This window comes from Salvelinus namaycush, chromosome 29 (assembly GCF_016432855.1).
Source record: "Salvelinus namaycush isolate Seneca chromosome 29, SaNama_1.0, whole genome shotgun sequence".
In the NCBI taxonomy this organism is placed as follows: Eukaryota; Metazoa; Chordata; class Actinopteri; order Salmoniformes; family Salmonidae; genus Salvelinus; species Salvelinus namaycush.
Window position 1 is genome coordinate 13,057,446 of NC_052335.1, and position 21,564 is coordinate 13,079,009.

At 44.9% G+C, this 21,564-nt stretch overlaps 1 protein-coding gene across 1 annotated transcript in view; it reads left to right on the forward strand.

Annotated features, from left to right (window-relative positions):
* prima1 (proline rich membrane anchor 1) overlaps positions 1-21,564 on the forward strand; it is a 65,804-nt gene that overhangs the window by 22,441 nt on the left and 21,799 nt on the right. The window contains exon 3 of the mRNA XM_038968058.1: positions 5,717-5,843. Coding sequence (XP_038823986.1) covers positions 5,717-5,843 — 127 coding nt within the window. The remainder of the gene's footprint in view (positions 1-5,716; positions 5,844-21,564) is intronic.

Below are 21,564 nucleotides of genomic sequence, written 5' to 3' on the forward strand. Positions count from 1 at the left end.
AAACATTGCTAAAAGATACAACTGTTATGCATGGAATTTTAGATGCACTTCTCCTTAATGCAACCGCTGTGTCAGATTTCAAAAAAGCTTTACGGAAAAAGCAAACCATGCAATAATCTGAGGTCGGCGCTCAGAGCCCAATCAAGGCAAAAATATATCCGCCATATTGTGCAGTCAACAGAAGTCAGAAATAACATTGTAAACATTCACTTACCTTTGATGATCTTCATCAGAATGCACTCCCAGGAATCCCAGTTCCACAATAAATGTTTGTTTTGTTCGATAATGTCCATCATTTATGTACAAATTCCTCTTTGTTGTTCTAGCGTTCAGTACACTTTCCAAACTCACGACGCGCGTTCAAGTCAAGCGGAAAGTACGGACGAAAAGTTAAAAAAGTTATATTACAGTCCGTAAAAACATGACAAACTAAGTATTGAATCAATCTTTAGGATGTTTTTAACATAATTCTTCAATAATGTTCCAACCGGAGAATTCCTTTGTCTTCAGAAGTGCGATGGAACAGAGCTCGCTCTCACATGAACGCGCATGGTCAGCGCATGTTCAGGTCATGGTAGACCTTACTCAAACCCCTCTCATTCGGCCCCACTTCACAGTTGAAGCATCAGACAAGGTTCTAAAGACTGTTGACATCTAGTGGAAGCCATAGGAAGTGCAACATTACCAATATCCCACTGTATCTTCAATAGGAGATGAGTTGAAAATCGACCAACCTCAGATTTCCCACTTCCTGGTCTATAACACAAAGAAACAGTGCTACATTCAAGAACACAAAGAAAAATAACACAAGGTTGACTAAGAAAAGAAAAGCAGAACCTTACAGAAACATGTATGGAAACAGGTGAATTAACACTCCTCAGGTAGCAGGTTCAAGCAAGCTAAAACGCACATGGTAGCAAAAACTAACTAGCAGAAATTGTTAACAATTTAGACATTATTTAAAAACACTGTAGGCTACTATTAACTAGTTAACAAAAAATCATGTATGTCACCCAGTATTGTAATCAAAACCAGAAAGCATGTAGTCCTTGGCTCAGACAGCGTAGTAGTGTGGGCTCAATAGCATCTCATTAGTGTGCAAGATCTTGAGAATCAGCTGTACATGTGATGGAAGAGTGCACTGCACATGTGATGGAAGAATGCACTGTGCATAGAGAGGGTTGCAATTCCATTGAATTGGGGATAGTTTGACCAAAATATGTCACAAGACCTAGAATTGCCTTATGTGTATCCCACAAAAAAAGGTTAACTGTTATAAGCTAACTTTTTTGATGAATTTAAGCAAAATGCCCCAAATTCCAGGGCTTAACTTCCCATGGAAAAATTCTGTAACAATTCCGGGAATTTACCGGAAAGTTTCCGACACTTTGCAACCCTTCTTACCACTGCTAATGTTGTTTTCCAAGTAAAGCATTAAAAAAATTATAAGTACTGCGTAACTAGCCTTTTACAGCCTATTACACAGCTATTTGTTACGTTACAGTTGTATGGATTAGGCAAAAAGATGTGAGTCAAGTGGAGGCTATGGTTCAGTTCCCACTTCTGACCCCATGTGACGTTATAGTTAAATGGGTGAGACAGATAATATGGCAACAGTACATGTCCTACATCCTGGTCCTTGACCATTACAGCTTTATCCCTATTACACACTGACGGAGGCCTTTGTATTCCTTGCGGAACCATTGATGAATCGCATTGCCATGCCAGACCCCAGCTTGGTCCCTATACAGGTTGACTGAGTGACTTATCCAAACAAAAGCAAATGACAGTGCCATCAAGAGAGCAGGTTTGTTTTTTTTGTGCTCAACAAAGAAATAATGTACTATTTATTGTTTTCTCATCTCTAGCTATGAATTGAAAAGTTTCTCATTTTATGTTAGTCACTATAGGGAAGGGAAAGGAAACAGTGAAATGGTGTCAGATAGAGAGTGATGTAATTGTAAGTGCAACATTTTGAAATGCCAATGATTCACCAATCGTTACCCAGTAAGCTAATGGTCTTTGGTTTGGTCCAAAGGTGGTACTCGGGTGGTCCTCTGTAGCTCAGTTGGTAGAGCATGGCGTTTGCATGTGGGTTTATTTCCCTGGACCACTCATACGTAGACACTCATGTTGACCCACATGAAATAGTTTGAATGCACAGCAGGGACAGTAATCTTAGCTGTTTAACCAATGTATTACAATGACGTTGAAGAAGCTGTGATATTGTAGGTGGCAGTGGGCACCTCTCTTCCCTATTCTCTTCCCTTCCTCCCTTGGTATCTCTCCTTTTGTTACTTCCCTCCCAGGAAACGTATGACAGTCCAATTATCGGGTTCTTTAGCCCGGAGGCCTGCAGGACACTGTGGAGGCAGACATATTGCTTTGGTGGCAGCTGAACTGCGTTGGTTGGGGCAGTTGAGGTTGAGGAGTCTTCCGAGGACAGGCTGCGTGTTGTTTGTAGCAGTCTGAGGCTGCAGCAGGAGCCTTAAGGGACCTCGGCCTCGCACCCTTGTTAACCAGAGATTATTCACATCAGTCCTCGCTCTGGGTCCTTCCTCACCACAGCCATAACATATGCACAAGTCACTCCAAATAAGTGTAAGAATCAAACATCAGAATAATGTTGCTGTGGAAGGATCAAACAGTAATTTTTTATGGGTGTGTGATCATGTGTGCATGTGTGTGCTTGTCTTTATGTGCATGTGACGTGTGTGTGATCGTGTTTGTCTGTTTGTGCACGTGTGTGTGTGAGTGAGGATTGGTGTTGTTTTTAGTGGTCAGCACTAGGGATGAGATGGACAGTGACATCACTGCTTGTCTAAGGGACTGGGGGTGTGGTGGCAGGGAGCTCAGCAAGCCCATGCACTCTCCCTTTTGGCATCCCCACTGCCCCTCTCTATGTCTCTGTCTGTCTCTCTCTCCCCCTCTCTCTATCTCTCTCTCTCTGCCTAAAGCTGGAAATATATACTGGCCATTCATTCCCTATCTTTGGGTCGTGCAAATTTGGGGTTTCTTACCTAATAAATCCAAGTGTGTGTCTGCACTTTATGAGTGCAGTTGCCTATGATTGTGTGTATGTGTTTGCATGCTCATGTAAGTGTGTGTGTGGTGTGTGCGTGTACGTGTACGTGGGCCTGTGTGTGTGTTTTTGAGTGTTTGTGGTACTTGTGTTTGGGTACGTGTGTGTTTTAGTCACCTGGGATCAGAGCCATCTGGTGATTTCCTTCATACAGATGGAATGGGGGATGCGTTGTTACACTAAAGGCTGAACTCAGCTAGGCGAACCGAACGAGTGTGCTCACATACTCCCTTAAAAGCGGCAGTAGCACTGTTTGTCCATCTTGAGACGCCATAGCCAGTATACACTTAAATTTACATAAAAACGTCTGTCGTTGAATGACAACAAACACTTCATCGAAAAATCTGACCAATAACCGACGAAGGGGCGTAAAATTCGGCTTCCGAACTTTGGCTTGCCTCGAGAAAAATGTGTGTGCACGAACAGCCGAAAAAACCTTTGCAAAAACGAACAAAATGTCACAAAATGTCGTCATAATATACTGTATATTATATGCACAAACTGTTCCGAACTGTTTCGGATGGGAATCATGCGTGTCGTGTCAGATCGTGTCGTCCTGAATATTGTGCATTAGGTGATTCAATGAAAGTTATGGAAGCATTGTGCATCCATCCTTGGTCTGTCTATGGGCTTGTTTAACATCGACTGCATTGCAGTCGGCGACTGTCGACTGACTGATTTACACATCACCTTGCATGATAAATAACTACTCATTATTATTTGTAGATCAGCCCGTCATTCAATGCATCACGGATTTGATGCCCTTGATGGAGCTACACTGTTGTAGCAGTTTGGGAAAACACTGAAAAACACTGCCCTCTCCCCCAATAATAATATTAGTCTGAATGATTACCGTTGCAAAGTTTTGTTTATTTTTGGCTATTTAAACCATTCCTTATATGGGAACATTCAAACCTTATGTTGAAGATGACCTGCAGGGATGTGCAGGGTCTAATGCTCAGGAGATGGTGTAATGTTGCAATGATCTGGAATCAACATGGAGCTAGCAGACACACACACATCCCACAGTAAATCAGCCACAGAGTTTTGAAAAGCCTCTGCCAGGAGTTGGAGTGGTGTGACACAAGTGAACAACAGGTGGGTCTTGTCATAGACTCGATTAAGGTGTTCCCTCCATTTCCCTTTTGGTGGTTTATCCGAGGAATCTTATCGGCTGTCACAGAGGAGACAGAGATGCATTACTTATCCATCCGGAGAAGTGCTTATCAGCCGGAGAACCAGGCTTGAGTGTTCCCGGAAACAATTAACCCCAAATGGGGAGGGGGGTAGGGGATCGTCTGGCTATCCATCTCAGATTCCCCCTCCCAAATCAATTCTACATTTATAATACGGCCCAAGGACAACTCAAGTTATTTTTGGCCTTGTTGTTTGTATCACCTTTAATCATTGTTGGACAGTGCAAGGAAACATTATTAAAAGAAAGAAAGAAACATATACTGTAGACTGTGTATACAAAACGTTAAAAACACCTGCTCTTTCCATGACATAGAATGAACAGGTGAATCCAGTTGAAAGCTATGATCCCTTATTGATGTCATTTGTTAAATCCATTTCAATCAGTCTAGATGAAGTGGAGGAGACAGGTCAAAGAAGGATTTTTATGCCTTGAGACAATTGAGACATGTTTTGTTTGTGTGTTTGTGTGTGTGTGTGTGTGTGTGTGTGTGTGTGTGTGTGTGTGTGTGTGTGTGTGTGTGTGTGTGTGTGTGTGTGTGTGTGTGTGTGTGTGTGTGTGTGTGTGTGTGTGTGTGTGTGTGTGTGTGTATGTAGATAAATTGATTCATATATCAGTGCGGGGCCATAAGACACCTGGTTTTAAGCCAGATGTTGCCCCCAGACGTTTGAGACCCAAAGCCACACAGAGAACAGACAAAATAACACAGCTAGCATACCACGCCATACGTCCATTCAGAAAGGCCCTCGGTGGGCCCACAGAACAGGCTGCTCCCCCATCTGATGCTTCCGGGCGATTAAGCCGTGAATGAGCCGTCCCCTTCTGGATGATCCTGCCTTTTATGGTTCCATTCAAACCCATGCTCGATAAAACACTGCTGCTCATAATGTCCCCACACTGAAAAAGTAGAAACTAATCCAAACTTTAAAGTGGCACAGGCAATGTCCAGGACCCGCAAAAGCGCAAATAGGTTGCTGGCTGAGTTAGTGGTGTAATGATCCTATAGAATTTCTCTCTCGGGGTAATTCATGATGGATGATCTGGAGTGGGGCGCCATGTCTTTACTATTGAGCCATGCAAGCTATCATGTGATTTTATTGTTAGACTATCTGGCTGTTTCATATTTTTGTCTCTACTGTTTTATCTCATCTATCTTTGTTTTCATCATATAATGCAACTTTATGTGGTTGTGATTATGTTAACTGACCAGATAACAACCGAAATAGGACGGCTTTCCCCATGATGTCTTTATCTCCTTATAAAAATGCCGGCTTTACCTGGTTGTAACAGAGATCAGTTGGTTGTAAACTGGTTATGTGACTCACTGGGCCCTACTATCTCCTCCATGTGTTTGAGGTGAAATGGAACTTGAACGAAAATGAACTTAAACTTGAATAAGGTCATCTCTTTTTCTTCCTCCCTTCTGCCTTTCTCTGCAGTGGCTCCCTCCACAGTGCCTCCCACGAAGCTGTGGTGGAAGGAGATCGTGGTGTTGGGGACGGTGGGCTGTGCCTCGGTTGCCTTCCTCCTGTTGATGGTCATCATCTGCTATAAGGCCATAAAGAGGTAGGTCTTTCTGACTCGTACACATACCCTTGCATTGAACTTGCATTGGGCTATTTACGCATTAGCGCTTTCCTCCCATGGTCACAGAAAATTACAGGATGGTTAAACATGAGTGTTACAGTACGATACTTAAAATATATATATATATATAATCCTACCAGGTAAACCCACCTCACAGGTTGATGCTTCAAGTTTTCAGAAGAAGTGTGTGTGCACTGGCAGTAGATTGTGAACAAAGACACTGTGTAAACATTTAGGACACAATCTATAACCTGATAGTCTGGAGAAATCCAGTCTGTTAGTGCTAACATTCCTTTCCTTACCACTCCTTGTCATGCCAAACATGTTGGGATACATTTAGGATAATCTATGTTCAGTCTGACCCAGGTAACATTGTCTTCACCTCTACTTCTATAGAAGGGGCCTTAGTGTAATACAACACGATTCCACAGATCATGTGGATAATCCCTTATATATAGTATTTGTAAACCCTTTGTAAAGATCTTATAATCAGCTTTCATGAGGGTGATTGGTCCATAGTTAGCTTTGTCCATTCTTCCCCTGCCAATATTTATTTTCCTGTGATTTGATCAGTATTGAACCTGATATTTGGCTTTATAAAATAATTAATATCAACATACAACACTACAAAGACATACTCAGAGCCATTCCTATCATGTTGCTAGCCCTAACATGGTTATTAGAGTGATAGTTTCAAAGTGAGCATGCTGACGCCTCAAGCTGTTGGAGATGGGTTCAATGTCAGCGAACCTCAGTGGATGTCAATCAACTCAGTGAATGTGGTTCTCCAGTAGAATATTTTCCCCACCAATCCTCAAAATGGGTGAAAAGATCACGGCTGACAGCTGGCAAGAATGCAGTATGCCAGCCTGATCCAGCTACAGTATGTCAGCCTGATTTAGCTCCAGTATGTTAGCCTGATACAGCTACAGCATGTTAGGCTTATCCAGCTATAGTATGTTGGCCTGATACAGCTACAGTATGTTAGGCTTATCCAGCTACAGTATGTCAGCCTGATTCAGCTACAGTATGTCAGCCTGATCAAGCTACAGTACGTCAGCCTGATTGAGCTACAGTATGTCAGCCTGATCCAGCTACAGTACGTCAGCCTGATCCAGCTACAGTATGTCAGCCTGATCCAGCTACAGTATGTCAGCCTGATCTAGCTACAGTACGTCAGCCTGATTGAGCTACAGTATGTCAGCCTGATCCAGCTACAGTATGCCAGCCTGATCCAGCTACAGTATGTCAGCCTGATCCAGCTACTCTTTGAGGTGAGCTAGGAGCCAGAAGAGTGGTGTGTGTGTGTGTCAGTGCCTATGTGCCTATGTGTCCTGAGCTGCACTTAAGTCTAGCTAACATTGACATACCGTTACCGTTAGGGAAGTAGATAAAAGACTTGCCAAAAAAAGAGCTTCAAGGGAAATGGCCACAAACAGATGCATCAGAGCAGTCAAAATCGAAGGAGACTCCTGGGATATGGACTGAGGGAGTTATGTATGCCTGATCTGCTCAGGCATAGATGTTGGCTGATCTGAGGACAGACGGATTCATTCATTCGCACAGAACCAGAAAGGTATGTGCCAGTTTTAAGGCTTTCCCCAGGAATCCACTGGAGCTTTTTGGAATTGGCTGCTGTCCCCATATCATCACATCACTCGATTTTATTATCCCAAATATTCAGGCCTGGCAAATATTTTTTTCTTATCAAATCCTTCTATCCCTTTCTTCCTCTGTCACCCCCCCTCCTTTCCTCCATCCCGCCATCTTTCTTTCTCTCTCTCTTTCACCTGTCTCACCGGTCGCTCCCCCACCTCTCTCACCCCCCCCCCCCCCCTCTCTCTCTCTATCTTTCCCTCTCTCTCTCTTTCTGAGGCAATGCCATAGTTCAGGGAAATGGAGTGAAAAGGGTATCTTATTTGTGAGAAGGGTATCTGATTTGTTGTGTTCCCTCAGAGGCAAACAATGAGGTTGTGACAGACTGGAAGGAACAGGGGGAAGAAATAGAGGGAGGCACACACTCCGAGGGATGAATAGGGTCATAGAAAGGCAATGAAGAGAAAAAAAGACATCAAATCAAATTTTATTTGTCACATGCGCCGAATACAACCTTACAGTGAAATGCTTACTTACAAGCCCTTAACCAACAATGCAGTTTTAAGAAAAACAACCCCCCAAAAAATAAGATATCACACCACTCACACTTTTCTAACTATCTTTGTCCTCTGCCAAACTTTTCTCTTGATAATGTTTCCTCAAGAAACATCCTCTAAATAAACCTTTGTGTATAATGTGTTTTGGGCTCATTTTCACTTTCCAATGATTGAGTCATCCAGTGACAGGGTAGCTACTACTGTGGCTTGTTATGGTTAGTCATAAGCTTGTTCCTCCCATAAAGGGTCAGGAGGATTCTAAATATATCTCCTTTCTCTAGGTCTCGGCAGACTCAAAGTAGATCTTTGTTGATATTTTTAGCAGCCTGTTTGATGTACTGTAGTAGGCCACGGTTTTTGGATTGCAAACTTGCTGCACTTTTCTCACAACAACATAGTGGCAAGCACCTGAAATTGAGAAAATGCATATAAGCTATATATTTGGGATATACAGTACCAATCAAAGGTTTGGACACACCTACTCATTCAAGAGTTTTTAATGAATAATAATAATGAAGACATCAAAACTATAAAATAACACATATGGAATCATGTAGTAACCAAAAAAGTGTCAATGTCACGATCTTTCAAGATCGAACCCAGAAGCAGACCAGGACAAGGAGCGTAGGAAGAAGGTGAGTATTTATTTACAGTGAAATGTGAAAAGGTAGATATATCCAGATGGCGTAGCGGGCAGCGGTGGTGAGTAGATGAGAGGAAATAGGTGAATCCAATGTAGTAGCAGAATCCTCTGTCAACCAGGCGGGAATGGAGTGAATGATCCAGGTGAGTAACTGAAGACAAAACAAACGGAGGTAAGTTCAAGGCAAGCAATACGTAAATGAAAACAACAAAACAAATTCTATCCAACTGGAGTCTGGTACTCAGGCACAACATACTGTTCATGGCTAACGATCCGGCAGGGAATGGAAGTCAGGTCAGAGCTTTTGAAGGGTAGAGATGATGATCAGGACAGGTGTGCAGATTACTGACGGGAAACAGGTGCGGGTGAAATCAATCTCCCAATGAGCTAATTCGCCCGGCAACCAGACAGGGTGCGTTCCAGGACACCTGAAACACACTCCAGGACAGACACACAGGCAAACCCAGACTCAGGAAGCGGGATTCGTGACAGTACCCCCCCTCCGACGAACGCCACCGGGCGGACTACCTGGAGCGCCAGGATGGAGGCGGTAGAAGTCACGAATCAGGTCGTCATCCAGAATCTGTCGCCGAGGAATCCAACTCCTCTCCTCTGGACCATATCCTTCCCAGTCCACTAGAAACTGGTACCCTCGACCCCGCCGTCTGGAGTCCATGATGCGGCGCACCGTGTAGACAGGACCACCTCCGATCATCCGAGGAGGAGGAGGACGAGGAGGAGGAGGCAACAGAGGACTGAGGTGAACCGGCTTGAGACAGGAGACATGAAAAGTGGGATGCACTCTAAGTGTTGCAGGCAACTTGAGTCGAACCACCACAGGATTTATGATTCTCTCCACTACAAACGGACCAATGAACTTAGGTGACAACTTCCTTGACTCCGTCCGTAGAGGAAGATCCCGTGTAGCCAACCAAACCTTATCTCCAACCGTATAAGCTGGGGCAGGAATACGGCGACGGTTCGCCTGTATCTGATACCGGTCAGAAACTCTAAGGAGAGCCTTCCTGGCCCGATGCCAGGTCCGGTGGCAACGACGAATATGGGTCTGGACAGAGGGAACCGAGAGATCCCTCTCCTGAGAAGGAAACAAAGGAGGTTGGTATCCGTAAAGGCATTGGAAGGGGGACATCCCAGTGGCAGATGAAGGAAGGGTATTATGGGCATACTCAACCCAGGGTAATTGAGATGACCAAGAGGTGGGATCAGAGGAGACAAGACAACGCAGCGTGGACTCCATCTTCTGGTTGGCTCTCTCCGCTTGACCATTAGATTGTGGGTGAAATCCAGAAGTGAGACTGACTGTAGCTCCAATGGCCAAACAGAAGGATTTCCAGACAGCAGAGGTAAACTGAGGACCACGGTCAGACACAATGTCACTGGGCAATCCGTGAACCCTGAAAACCTCCCTGACCAGGATCTCGGACGTCTCCGTAGCCGATGGAAGCTTGGAGAGAGGAACAAAATGAGCAAACTTGCTGAATCTGTCCACAATGGTCAGAATGACCGTGTTCCCAACAGAAGGGGGCAATCCCGTGACAAAATCCAGGGCCAGATGCGACCAAGGTCGCCGAGGAATAGGTAGGGGATGAAGAAGCCCAGAGCTGGGCCGATTGGTACTCTTGTTCTGGGCACAAACAGGACATGCGGCAACAAACCTCCGGGTATCTTCTCCCATGGCAGGCCACCAAAAACGTCTGCGCAGTAGTGCCATAGTCCGAGCAACGCCAGGGTGACAAGCTATCTTGCTGGCGTGGGACCACTGAAGGACAGCAGAACGGACCGACTCGGGTACGAACAACCGACCGGGTGGACCGTTACCGGGGCCGGGCTGCGTCCGAAGGGCCGCCATCACATCCTCCTCTATCCTCCATGTAACGGCTCCCACGACAACATTCTGGGGAAGAATCGTCTCAGTCTTGACCCCACTCTCCTCCGTCTTAGAGAACATCCGGGACAGGGCGTCCGCCTTCCCGTTCTTAGACCCAGGTCGGAACGTCAGGGAAAAATTGAAACGTCCAAAAAACAAGGCCCACCTAGCCTGACGGGCGTTGAGACGTTTAGCCGATTGTACGTAAGCCAGATTCTTGTGGTCAGTCCAGACCACAAACGGTTGCTCCGCTCCCTCCAACCAGTGCCGCCACTCCTCCAAGGCAAGCTTCACAGCGAGAAGCTCCCGGTTACCCACATCGTAGTTTCTTTCAGCTGGAGAAAGACGACCAGAGTAGAAAGCGCAGGGATGGAGTTTACCGTCAGTGGAGCTACGCTGGGACAGGATGGCGCCCACACCCACATCAGAAGCATCCACTTCCACAACGAACTGACGGGAAGTGTCAGGTTGAGAGAGAATCGGGGCGTTGGTGAATCGGCTCTTCAAGTCCAGAAATGCTCGGTCTGCCTCAGGAGTCCAACAGAACTTTCTGGTGCAAGACGTCAGGGCAGTTAAAGGTGCAGCCACCCGGCTGTAGTCACGGATAAACCTCCGATAAAAATTCGCAAACCCCAGGAATCTCTGGAGCTGCAATCTTGTACCGGGCTGGACCCAATCCCGAACCGCCCGAACCTTCTCTTGGTCCATCTTGATCTCTCCCCTGGATATGATGTACCCGAGGAAGGACGTTGTATGGGCGTGAAAATCACACTTCTCCGCCTTCACGAACAGACGGTTCTCCAATAACCGCTGCAGGACCTGCTTGACATGCAGAACGTGGCTAGAAAGCTCCTTTGAGAAGATGAGGATATCATCCAGGTAAACGAACACAAAAATCCCAATCATATCTCTCAAAACGTCATTCACCATACTTTGGAACACCGCCGGAGCGTTGGTCAGTCCAAACGGCATCACCTGGTACTCAAAATGTCCCATCGGAGTATTGAACCCAGTCAACCACTCGTCCCCCTCCTTGATCCGAACCAAATGATAAGCATTACGTAAATCAAGCTTCGTAAAAACCGTAGCACCCTGTAAGGAATCGAAAGCCGAGCTCATCAAGGGCAGGGGATACTTGTTCTTAACCGTAATCTCATTCAAACCCCGATAATCAATACACGGTCGAAGAGAACCATCCTTCTTGCTCACAAAAAAAAATCCTGCTCCCAAAGGTGATGACGATGGCCGAATGAGACCTGTAGCTAGAGACTCCTTGATGTAGGTCTCCAAGGCCTCACGTTCCGGTCGAGAGATACTGTATAACCGTCCCTTGGGAAAGGCAGATCCAGGAAACAGATTAATCGCACAATCATAAGGTCGGTGGGGAGGAAGAGACAGAGCCTTCTGTTTACTGAATACCTCACCCAACTCGTGATATGTTTCTGGAACCAGGGACAAATCAGGAGGAGCAGAGTCACTGACCTGACTGGAAACAGCAGGAGAACAGGCAGTCCTAAGGCAGTTAGCATGACACTCAATGCTCCAACTAGTTACCTTCCCTGTCACCCAATCAAACGAGGGATTGTGTTCCTTCAGCCAGGGGTAACCAAGAACCAGAGGAACATGGGGCGAGGACAAAATGAAGAAAGAGATAAACTCTGAATGATTTCCCGACACCAACATCTTAACCGGTTCAGTCCTCATAGTGATCCGTGCCAGACTACTGCCGTTCAGAGTGGTTGCTTCAATGGCTTCCGGCAATTGCTCCTTGGAAAGCCCCAGCTGTTCCACCAAGTCGGCATCCATAAAGTTGCCATCGGCACCTGAATCGATAAAAGCGTTCAGGTCAAAACTCTGATCCTTATTCATAAGGGTCGCAGGAAAACGGGGTCTGACAAGATCCTTGAGAGATTGAAACTGGCTCGCTAAAATTCCTCCCAAATTTAGCGAGCCGGGCAGTTTAACAGGCGCTGTGGACAAGCGGAGTTGTAATGTCCCGATCTACCACAGTAGAAAGAGCTATTGGTCTCACGTCTACTTTGGCGCTCCTCCTTAGTTAGCCCGTGACGCCCCACTTGCATTGGTTCAGAATCTGGTGGCAAGACTCCTCCACTAATCCCGTGTGGAGAATAACGATCAATACGTCCTGGTTCACCTCCTGAACCGAATGGTAACCGAGTTACAGATTGATTGGATAGACCCCACTGCTTCTCCCTCCTTCTCTCTCGGACTCTATTATCAACCCGAATAGATAAAGCGACCAAGCTGTCTAAGTCACTAGGCTCTGGATAAGAAATCAGCTCATCCTTAAGTTCATCTGACAACCCCTTGTAAAAAACCGCTTGTAGTGACTCCTCATTCCAACCACTCTCCACAGCCAATGTCCTGAACTCAATCATAAAATCTGCCACACTGCGATCTCCTTGGCGAAGAGAGAACAAACGTTTAGCTGCGTCCTTACCTCGGACTGGATGATCAAAAAGCTTCCTCATCTCTCCCGTGAACTCCTGATATGAAGCCGTGCAGGTTCCCTGTCGTTCCCAAACGGCTGAAGCCCATTCCAGAGCTCTTCCACGCAACAGTTCAATAACAAAGGCTATCCTAGCCTTGTCAGTGGCGTAAGAATGGGGCTGTAGATCAAACACTAACCCACACTGCATAAGAAACGAACGGCATTTTCCCAAATCCCCTTCATATTTATCAGGCGTCGGTACCTTGGGTTCACGAAATGGAACCGCTTCAGACACGGCAGGTGAGATGGGTGAAACCGGTAGTGAATGAATCACCTGCAAACTGAGCTGATCCTGGACTTGTGTCAAGCTAGCAGATAAATTCTGGATCGAACTCGCTATCTCCTGTAGCGCCGTATTGTGTTGTCCCAATTTCTTCTCCTGCAGGGTAATGGCATGGCAAACGGAGTCCAGGTCCGCTGGGTTCATTACTGGCCGGATCGTTCTGTCACGATCTTTCAAGATCGAACCCAGAAGCAGACCAGGACAAGGAGCGTAGGAAGAAGGTGAGTATTTATTTACAGTGAAATGTGAAAAGGTAGATATATCCAGATGGCGTAGCGGGCAGCGGTGGTGAGTAGATGAGAGGAAATAGGTGAATCCAATGTAGTAGCAGAATCCTCTGTCAACCAGGCGGGAATGGAGTGAATGATCCAGGTGAGTAACTGAAGACAAAACAAACGGAGGTAAGTTCAAGGCAAGCAATACGTAAATGAAAACAACAAAACAAATTCTATCCAACTGGAGTCTGGTACTCAGGCACAACATACTGTTCATGGCTAACGATCCGGCAGGGAATGGAAGTCAGGTCAGAGCTTTTGAAGGGTAGAGATGATGATCAGGACAGGTGTGCAGATTACTGACGGGAAACAGGTGCGGGTGAAATCAATCTCCCAATGAGCTAATTCGCCCGGCAACCAGACAGGGTGCGTTCCAGGACACCTGAAACACACTCCAGGACAGACACACAGGCAAACCCAGACTCAGGAAGCGGGATTCGTGACAGTCAAACAAATCAAAATATATTTTATATTTGAGATTGTTCAAAGTAGCCACCCTTTGCCTTGATGACAGCTTTGCACACTCTTGGCATTCTCTCAACCAGCTTCACCTGGAATGCTTTTCCAATAGTCTTGAAGGAGTTCCCACATATAAGGACCACTTGTTGGCTTCACTCTGCGGTCCAACTCATCCCAAGCAATCTCAATTGGGTTGAGGTCAGGTGATTGTGGAGGCCAAGTCATCTGATGCCACACTCCATCACTCTACTTCAAATAGCCCTTACACAGCCTGGAGGTGTGTTGGGTTATTGTCATATTGAAAAACAAATGATAGTCCCACTAAGCGCAAATCAGATTGGATGGCGTATCGCTGCAGAATGCTGTGGTAGCCATGCTGGTTAAGTGTGCCTTGAATTCTAAATGAATCACAGACAGTGTTACCAGCAAAGGACCCCCAAAACCATCACACCTCCTCCTCCATGCTTCATGCGTCTCTCAAAGACACGGCGGTTGGAACCAAAAATCTAACTTTTTGTCATAAATGATAAATGTGAATATATTTTCACAATACATGTTATCTGACCAGCACTGAGACAGGTTAATCAGAAGTATTGCTCCTGAATTATGGCACTAGATATACAGTATGCAATATACAGTATATCCAATTTGTATAGCTACTGTAAATAAACTGTATATTTTGTTGTCACGTCAGTAGTGGCGTTCCTGGAAATGTACTAGGGTGCACTCATTTCCCATGTGCAGTCTGCCCCCCCCCCTCATGTTCTCTCTTTCTCTCTTTCTCATGGGCTGCCTGAGAATTTCAGTGGGGGCAAATAAACTCAGGATGGGAACCCCAGCTGGCAGCAATTTTCTCCCTAATGAGCATGCTAAGTCTAGCAGAGTCTGTTTTTTAAATTTTTATGTCTTTCTTTATGGGCATTTAGACCCATTATTCAGTGACGCTCAGTGAACAGTGGAATAAAAACAGTGCCACGGGCCCAGTCTCTCCCACAAAGAGCACACCATCTCAAAAAACACACCGACCATTTACCTTATCACCGTTTTACGGCCGCTATACTCTAAAAGCTTTGGAGAATCGCTACGGTAACGACATGTCATTAAAGGAAATGCTGACTGGTGAGAGAGAGCAGAGGCAGCTTTGAGGGGAAGGCTTGCACTGTGTTGTTGTGACATGAGGATGATTGAATCATGAATCTGGAAGTGCTGGTCAGTGGTCCATTGTTTGTTTTGGTGAGACACCTCCTTATTGGGAGGCTAGCACCAGGGCATTTGGCTATCAAATACGGTGTGTGTGTGTGTGCGTGCGTGCATGTGCGTGTGGCATTGAATGTATAGTTTGTGTCCTACCCTCTGTAATTGTATTGGGCCAGTCATATGGATTGGCTCAATCAATAACAATATGTGAAAGGTTTGGCCATGGGAGAAATAACAGAGTTATATAACTCTGCAGAAGTGTCAACCATGGGTTTTCCAAGTGTACTGGAGAACAGGCCTTGAGGGGTGCCTGAGGGAGAGACTCCTGTCCTGATGGAGGGCAAAGATGACACAGAGGAGGAAGAAGGGAAGGAGAAGGGATAGGTTTTTCTTCGAAAGTATACCTCTACATAATTTGCCAGAGAGACAAAGAGGTTGGGTTGGGGGTGTGTGGGAGGGGGGGATAGATGGAATGGGGATGGGGTGATGATAGGTAGATGGGGGGGGGGGTGATGGAGGGTGGAGACGCTTGCTCCTGGAAGACTGATATCAGCACAGATAAAATATATCCAAAAGGTGCCGAACATTAGGGCATCCCTCTTGTTGGCAGGTAGTGGTCTTGGGCATAAACATTCGCTGCCGCCCCCACCCCCCTTCTGAAAAGCAGTTGTTGTTGTGCTGTCTTTGACTTATGTTTCCTTGAAAGAGGTTGAGGGATAGGAGAGAGATAGAAAAGGGACACAGGAGTGCCCAGACAAAAATTATATTTTTGAACAGGGGCGTGCCTAGAGGCCAGAGATGTTCACAAGTCTTTGAGGTAGAGTCTAAGTCAAGTCTCAAGAGCCTTTGGGCAATGACTTTCTTCCTGCTGTGGGTTAGGTCTATAAACCTTGTAAATTATTTGAAGAGACTCCCTTGTTCATTAGTTCATACTTGAATGAAAGAAAGCACATCAGGCACTATTTAAATCAAAATAAATGTCCTTTTAAAATGTAGTTTACATTAATAAAAGTAATTGTACCGGATATGAAAAAAAAGCAAACATAACATTTTAAAGTGCATGGTATTTTGTGGCAGACATGTCTATATTTCACTTCATTCTGTCACACAAACAGAAAATCTGTAGGTGAGGGAAGTTAAATGACAAGCATGAATGTAAACCAAAATGACTGACAACTGTTCAATAACTGCACTACTAAAATGTCCTATATATCAAACGTAATGACCTTTATCCCTAAAATATACTTACTGACCTGGACACTTAACAGAAATACAATTTCCTGTAACAAGTAGCAAATTACATGCTGTGCCCTAAGACAGAGAACAGTTATGTTGCAGACAGGTTACATTTCAGAAAGATCAAGTTTGTCAGCATTCTTGCACTGAGCCTGGCACGATGAGGGTGCATGATGAGGCCTCCATGACTAAACACCCTCTCCACCGGGGCACTGGTGGCAGGTACAGCCAACACTGTCATTGCTACCTGCTTGAGCCTTGGAAAGTATTTTGCATGTATTCTCCCCAAAAAAAGCGATCAACTACATTTTCATCAGAAGATACTTCAATGTATCGAATAATCTCTGCTCTGACAGATGACTTTGTCTCCTTTCTTCTTGCTGATCTTGTTGCGGAGGCCAGAGAACAGTCTGGAGGTTTTGGCAGGTGGTTGTTCTTCTTCTTCTCCACTGCTGCTCTCCGTAACGGTGACTTTACGTGCCTCAGCCAAAACGAGGTCTGAAAAAAATTCATAAAATGATGTATACGATCAAGAATATAACAGTACACATTATACATGAAAAAAATAACATTATTATTTGAATGCAAGTGACATAGAAAATGTTGCATGTTGCAATGCATTGTACCTACGAATCAGACTCTCCTTCAATTCAGCTTTATCTTCATGTGGTATGCGGACATCATGATCAAGCCAGAACGAGCAAAAGATGGGTCCAGTAGTGCAGCCATTATGTATACACTACCGTTCAAAGGTTTGGGGTCACTTAGAAATGTCCTAGTTTTTGAAAGAACAGCAAATGTTTTGTACATTAAAATAACATCAAATTGATCAGAAATACAGTGTAGACATTGTTAATGTTGTAAATTACTATTTTTAATGGAATATCTACATAGGTGTACAGAGGCCCATTATCAGCACACCATCACTCCTGTGTTCCAATGACATGTTGTGTTAGCTAAACCAAGTTTATAATTTTAAAAGGCTAATTGATCATTAGAAAACCCATTTGCAATCTCGTACAATGCTGTGTACTACTCCCTTCACAGAACAGCGCAAACTGGCTCTAACCAGAATAGAAAGAGGAGTGGGAGGCCCCGGTGCACAACTGAGCAAGAGGACAAGTACATTACAGTGTCTAGTTTGAGAAACAGACGCCTCACAAGTCCTCAAATGGCAACTTCATTAAAGAGTACCCGCAAAACACCAGTCTCAACGTCAACAGTGACAGTACTATTTAATGAAGCTGCCAGTTGAGGACTTGTGAGGCGTCTGTTTCTCAAAGTGATGGTGATGGTTGCTGATAATGGGCCTCTGTACACCTATGTAGATATTCCATTAAAAATCAGCCATTTCCAGCTACAATAGTCATTTACAACATTAACAATGTCTACACTGTATTTCTGATCAATTTGATGTTATTTTAATGGACAAAAAAAGTGCTTTTCTTTCAAAAACAAGGACATTTCTAAGTGACCCCAAACTTTGGAACGGTAGTGTACATTGTCACCAAATGGAAGTTTTGTTGCCTGTTCATCCAAGTGTTCCATTCTGACATTCACAAACACCCCCTGGAATCGGCGTTTGAGTGACTACTGCATTGCTTTTACTAGACTGACTAGGTGACGACTTGTGCTCAGTATACTTTGCAGATGATAGTTGAGTGACAGTACACAAGGAAGGGCAGCGCTGAGTCACCACTTTCTCCCCCTGAGTAAGGTCGGTGGCCTGGACAAAAATGGTCCAAAATGTCCACTAGCTCCAATAGCTGTCTCCATTCCCTTGGTGATAAGCAGAGCTCCTTGTTTCCCTGGGCCTCAAGTAGAGTATTGAGGCTTTGTTGATTCAGATTGGTGACTGCTTTAACAAGCCGGAGGATGGAATTCCATCTGGTAGACACAGCAGCAGGGATACTACGATTGGCTCCGAACTCAGCTTCACATGCTTCTTTCAGACCACAGGTAGTATGTAGTAAGTTGCAAAGTTTAGTTACCTTAGCCATCACACGGTTTATGTTTTTTGTTTCCTTTAGTCCATCTCTAAATCACAGTTGTAATGAATGGGCAAAGCTCTGTAAGCGCTGTTGCCTGCTGTTGGTTTGGATAGCTTCTACATCAGCATTGTACTCTTCACCAAATTCTTCCCATAGGCTGGGGTTGTCCACATCATCATCATCATCATGGTCATTGCTAGCTTTTGGGAAACAAACTGTGAAGGCCTTTTTCATATTTGCAGCGTTATCACATATGATATAATCAATTGTATGTATTATGCCAACATTATCACAGATTACTTCACATGTATCACTGATTCTTTCCCCAGTGTGTGACCCTGTGAATCTATAACAGCTCAACAGAACTGACTCCAGTCTGGAAGTTTTTTCTCTTCCATGGACCATGTAATGGGCCGTTACTCCCATGAAGCCGCTCATGGTCCTGTCAGTCCATTTACAGTGGCAATAAAAAGTATGTGAACCCTTTGGAATTTCCTGGATTTCTGCATAAATTGGACATCAAATTTGATCTGATCTTCATCTAAGTCACAACAATAGACAAACATAGTGCGCTTAAACTAATAACACACAAATTATTGTATTTTTCTTGAATATATTGAATAAATAATTTAAGTAGGGAAAAGTATGTGAACCCCTAGGTCAGGGCTGCCCAACCCTCTTCCTGGAGATCTACCGTCCTGGCGTTTTCAGTCCAACCCTAATTTAACACACCTGATTCTACTAATTAGCTGCTAAACAAGACCTTAACTAGCTGAATCAGATACCCTAAATTAAGTTGGACTGAAAACCTACAGGACAGTAGATCTCCAGGAAGAGGGTTGGGCAGCCCTGCCCTAGGCTAATGACTTCTCCAAAAGCTAATTGGAGTCAGGAGTCAGCTAACCTGGAGTCCAATCAATGAGACGAGATTGGAGGTGTTGGTTATAGATGCCTTGCCCTATAAAAAAACGTGCTATTCACAAGAAGCATTGCCTGATGTGAACCATGCCTCCAACAAAAGAGATCTCAGAAGACCTAAGATTAAGAATTGTTGACTTGCATAAAGCTGGAAAGGGTTACAAAAGTATCTCTAAAAGCCTTGATGTGCATCAGTCCACGATAAGACAAATTGTCTATAAATGGAGAAAGTTCAGCACTGTTGCTACTCTCCCTAGGAGTGGCGGTCCTGCAAAGATGACTGCAAGAGCACAGCGCAGAATGCTCAATGAGGTTAAGAAGAATCCTAGAGTGTCAGCTAAAGACTTACAGAAATCTCATGCTAACATCTCTGTTGACTAGTCTACGATACGTAAAACACTAAACAAGAATGGTGTTCATGGGAGGACACCACGGAAGAAGCCACTGCTGTCCAAAAAAAACATTGCTGCACGTCTGAAGTTTGCGAAAGTGCACCTGGATGTTCCACAGCGCTACTGGCAAAATATTCTATGGACAGATGAAACTACAGTTGAGTTGTTTGGAAGGAACACACAACACTGTGCGGAGAAAAAAAGGCCCAGGACACCAACATCAAAACCTCATCCCAACTGTAAAGTATGGTGGAGGGAGCATCATGGTTTGGGGTTGCTTTGCTGCCTCAGGGCCTGGACAGCTTTCTATCATCGATGGAAAAATGTACAGTAATCCCTCGTTTATCGCGGGGGTTACGTTCCGAAAATGACCCGCGATAAGTGAAATCCGCGAAATAGAAAACTTTTTTTTTTTTTACAATTAGCAACTATTACATGTATACAAATACAGTGACTCACGTGTAGGCCGTTTCGTCGACATTATGGGTTTAGGAGATGTTCGAAATTACAAGATAATTTGGCCAACTTAATGTAAATTTGCCAAGCTGTTTTATGTACGTACACATAACTGCACGAGACGACAAAATGATAGCACAATTCGTAGCATGTTTTGATACAAGAAGCGGGAGTGAGTTTTTAGCGAATCAGAATGCAGAGCACAATGCACCAAAAAAAAAAAAAAAATGCATTATGAAAATCCGCGAAATAGCGAATCCGCGATAAGTGAACCGCGAAGTGGCGAGGGATCACTGTATTCCCAAGTTTATCAGGACATTTTGCAGGAGAATGTTAGGCTGTTTGTCCGCCAATTGAATTTCAGCAGAAGTTGGGTGATGCAACAGGACAATGACCCAAAATACATAAGTATATCAACAACAGAATGGCTTCAACAGAAGAAAATACACCTTCTGGAGTGGCCCAGTCAGAGTCCTGACCTCAAACCGATTGAGATGCTGTGGCATGACCTCGAGAGCAGTTCACAACAAAACTGTCTGATCCGCAACTACAGAAAACATTTGGTTGAGGTTATTGCTGCCAAAGGAGGGTCAACCTGTAACGGCTGTCTTCGGGTGAAAGAGAGGAGGACCAAAATGCAGCGTGATGATAATCCATATTTTAATTAGGATATTTAAACGACGAACAAAAACAACAAACTGACAGAAGGAACCGAAAACGCTACAGTCCTGAACATGGGAACACAGAACAGAATGAACACACGAACAGGAACAATCACCCACAAACAAACAGTGAAAACAGGCTACCTTAATATGGTTCCCAATCAGAGACAATGACAAACACCTTCCTCTGATTGAGAACCATATTAGGCCAAACAACAAACCCAACATAGAAACACAAAACATAGAATGCCCACCCAGCTCACGTCCTGACCAACTAAACAAAGACTAAACAAAGGAAATAAGGCCAGGAACGTGACAGTACCCCCCCCCCCCCCCCCCAAAGGTGCGGACTCCGGCCGCAAAACCTGAACCTATAGGGGAGGGTCTGGGTGGGCATCTGTCCATGGTGGCGGCTCTGGCGCTGGACGTGGCCCCCACCCCACCATGGTTAATCCTCGCTTCCGTGGCCTCCTCTTAACGGCGACCCTCCAAATTAACCCCACTGGACTGATAGCCGCCTCTGGACGGAGGGGCAGCTCCGGACTGAGGGGCAGCTCCGGACTGAGGAGCAATTCCGGCATCGCCGGCGTGACAGGCAGCTCTGGCAGCTCCTGGCTGACTGACGACTCTGGCAG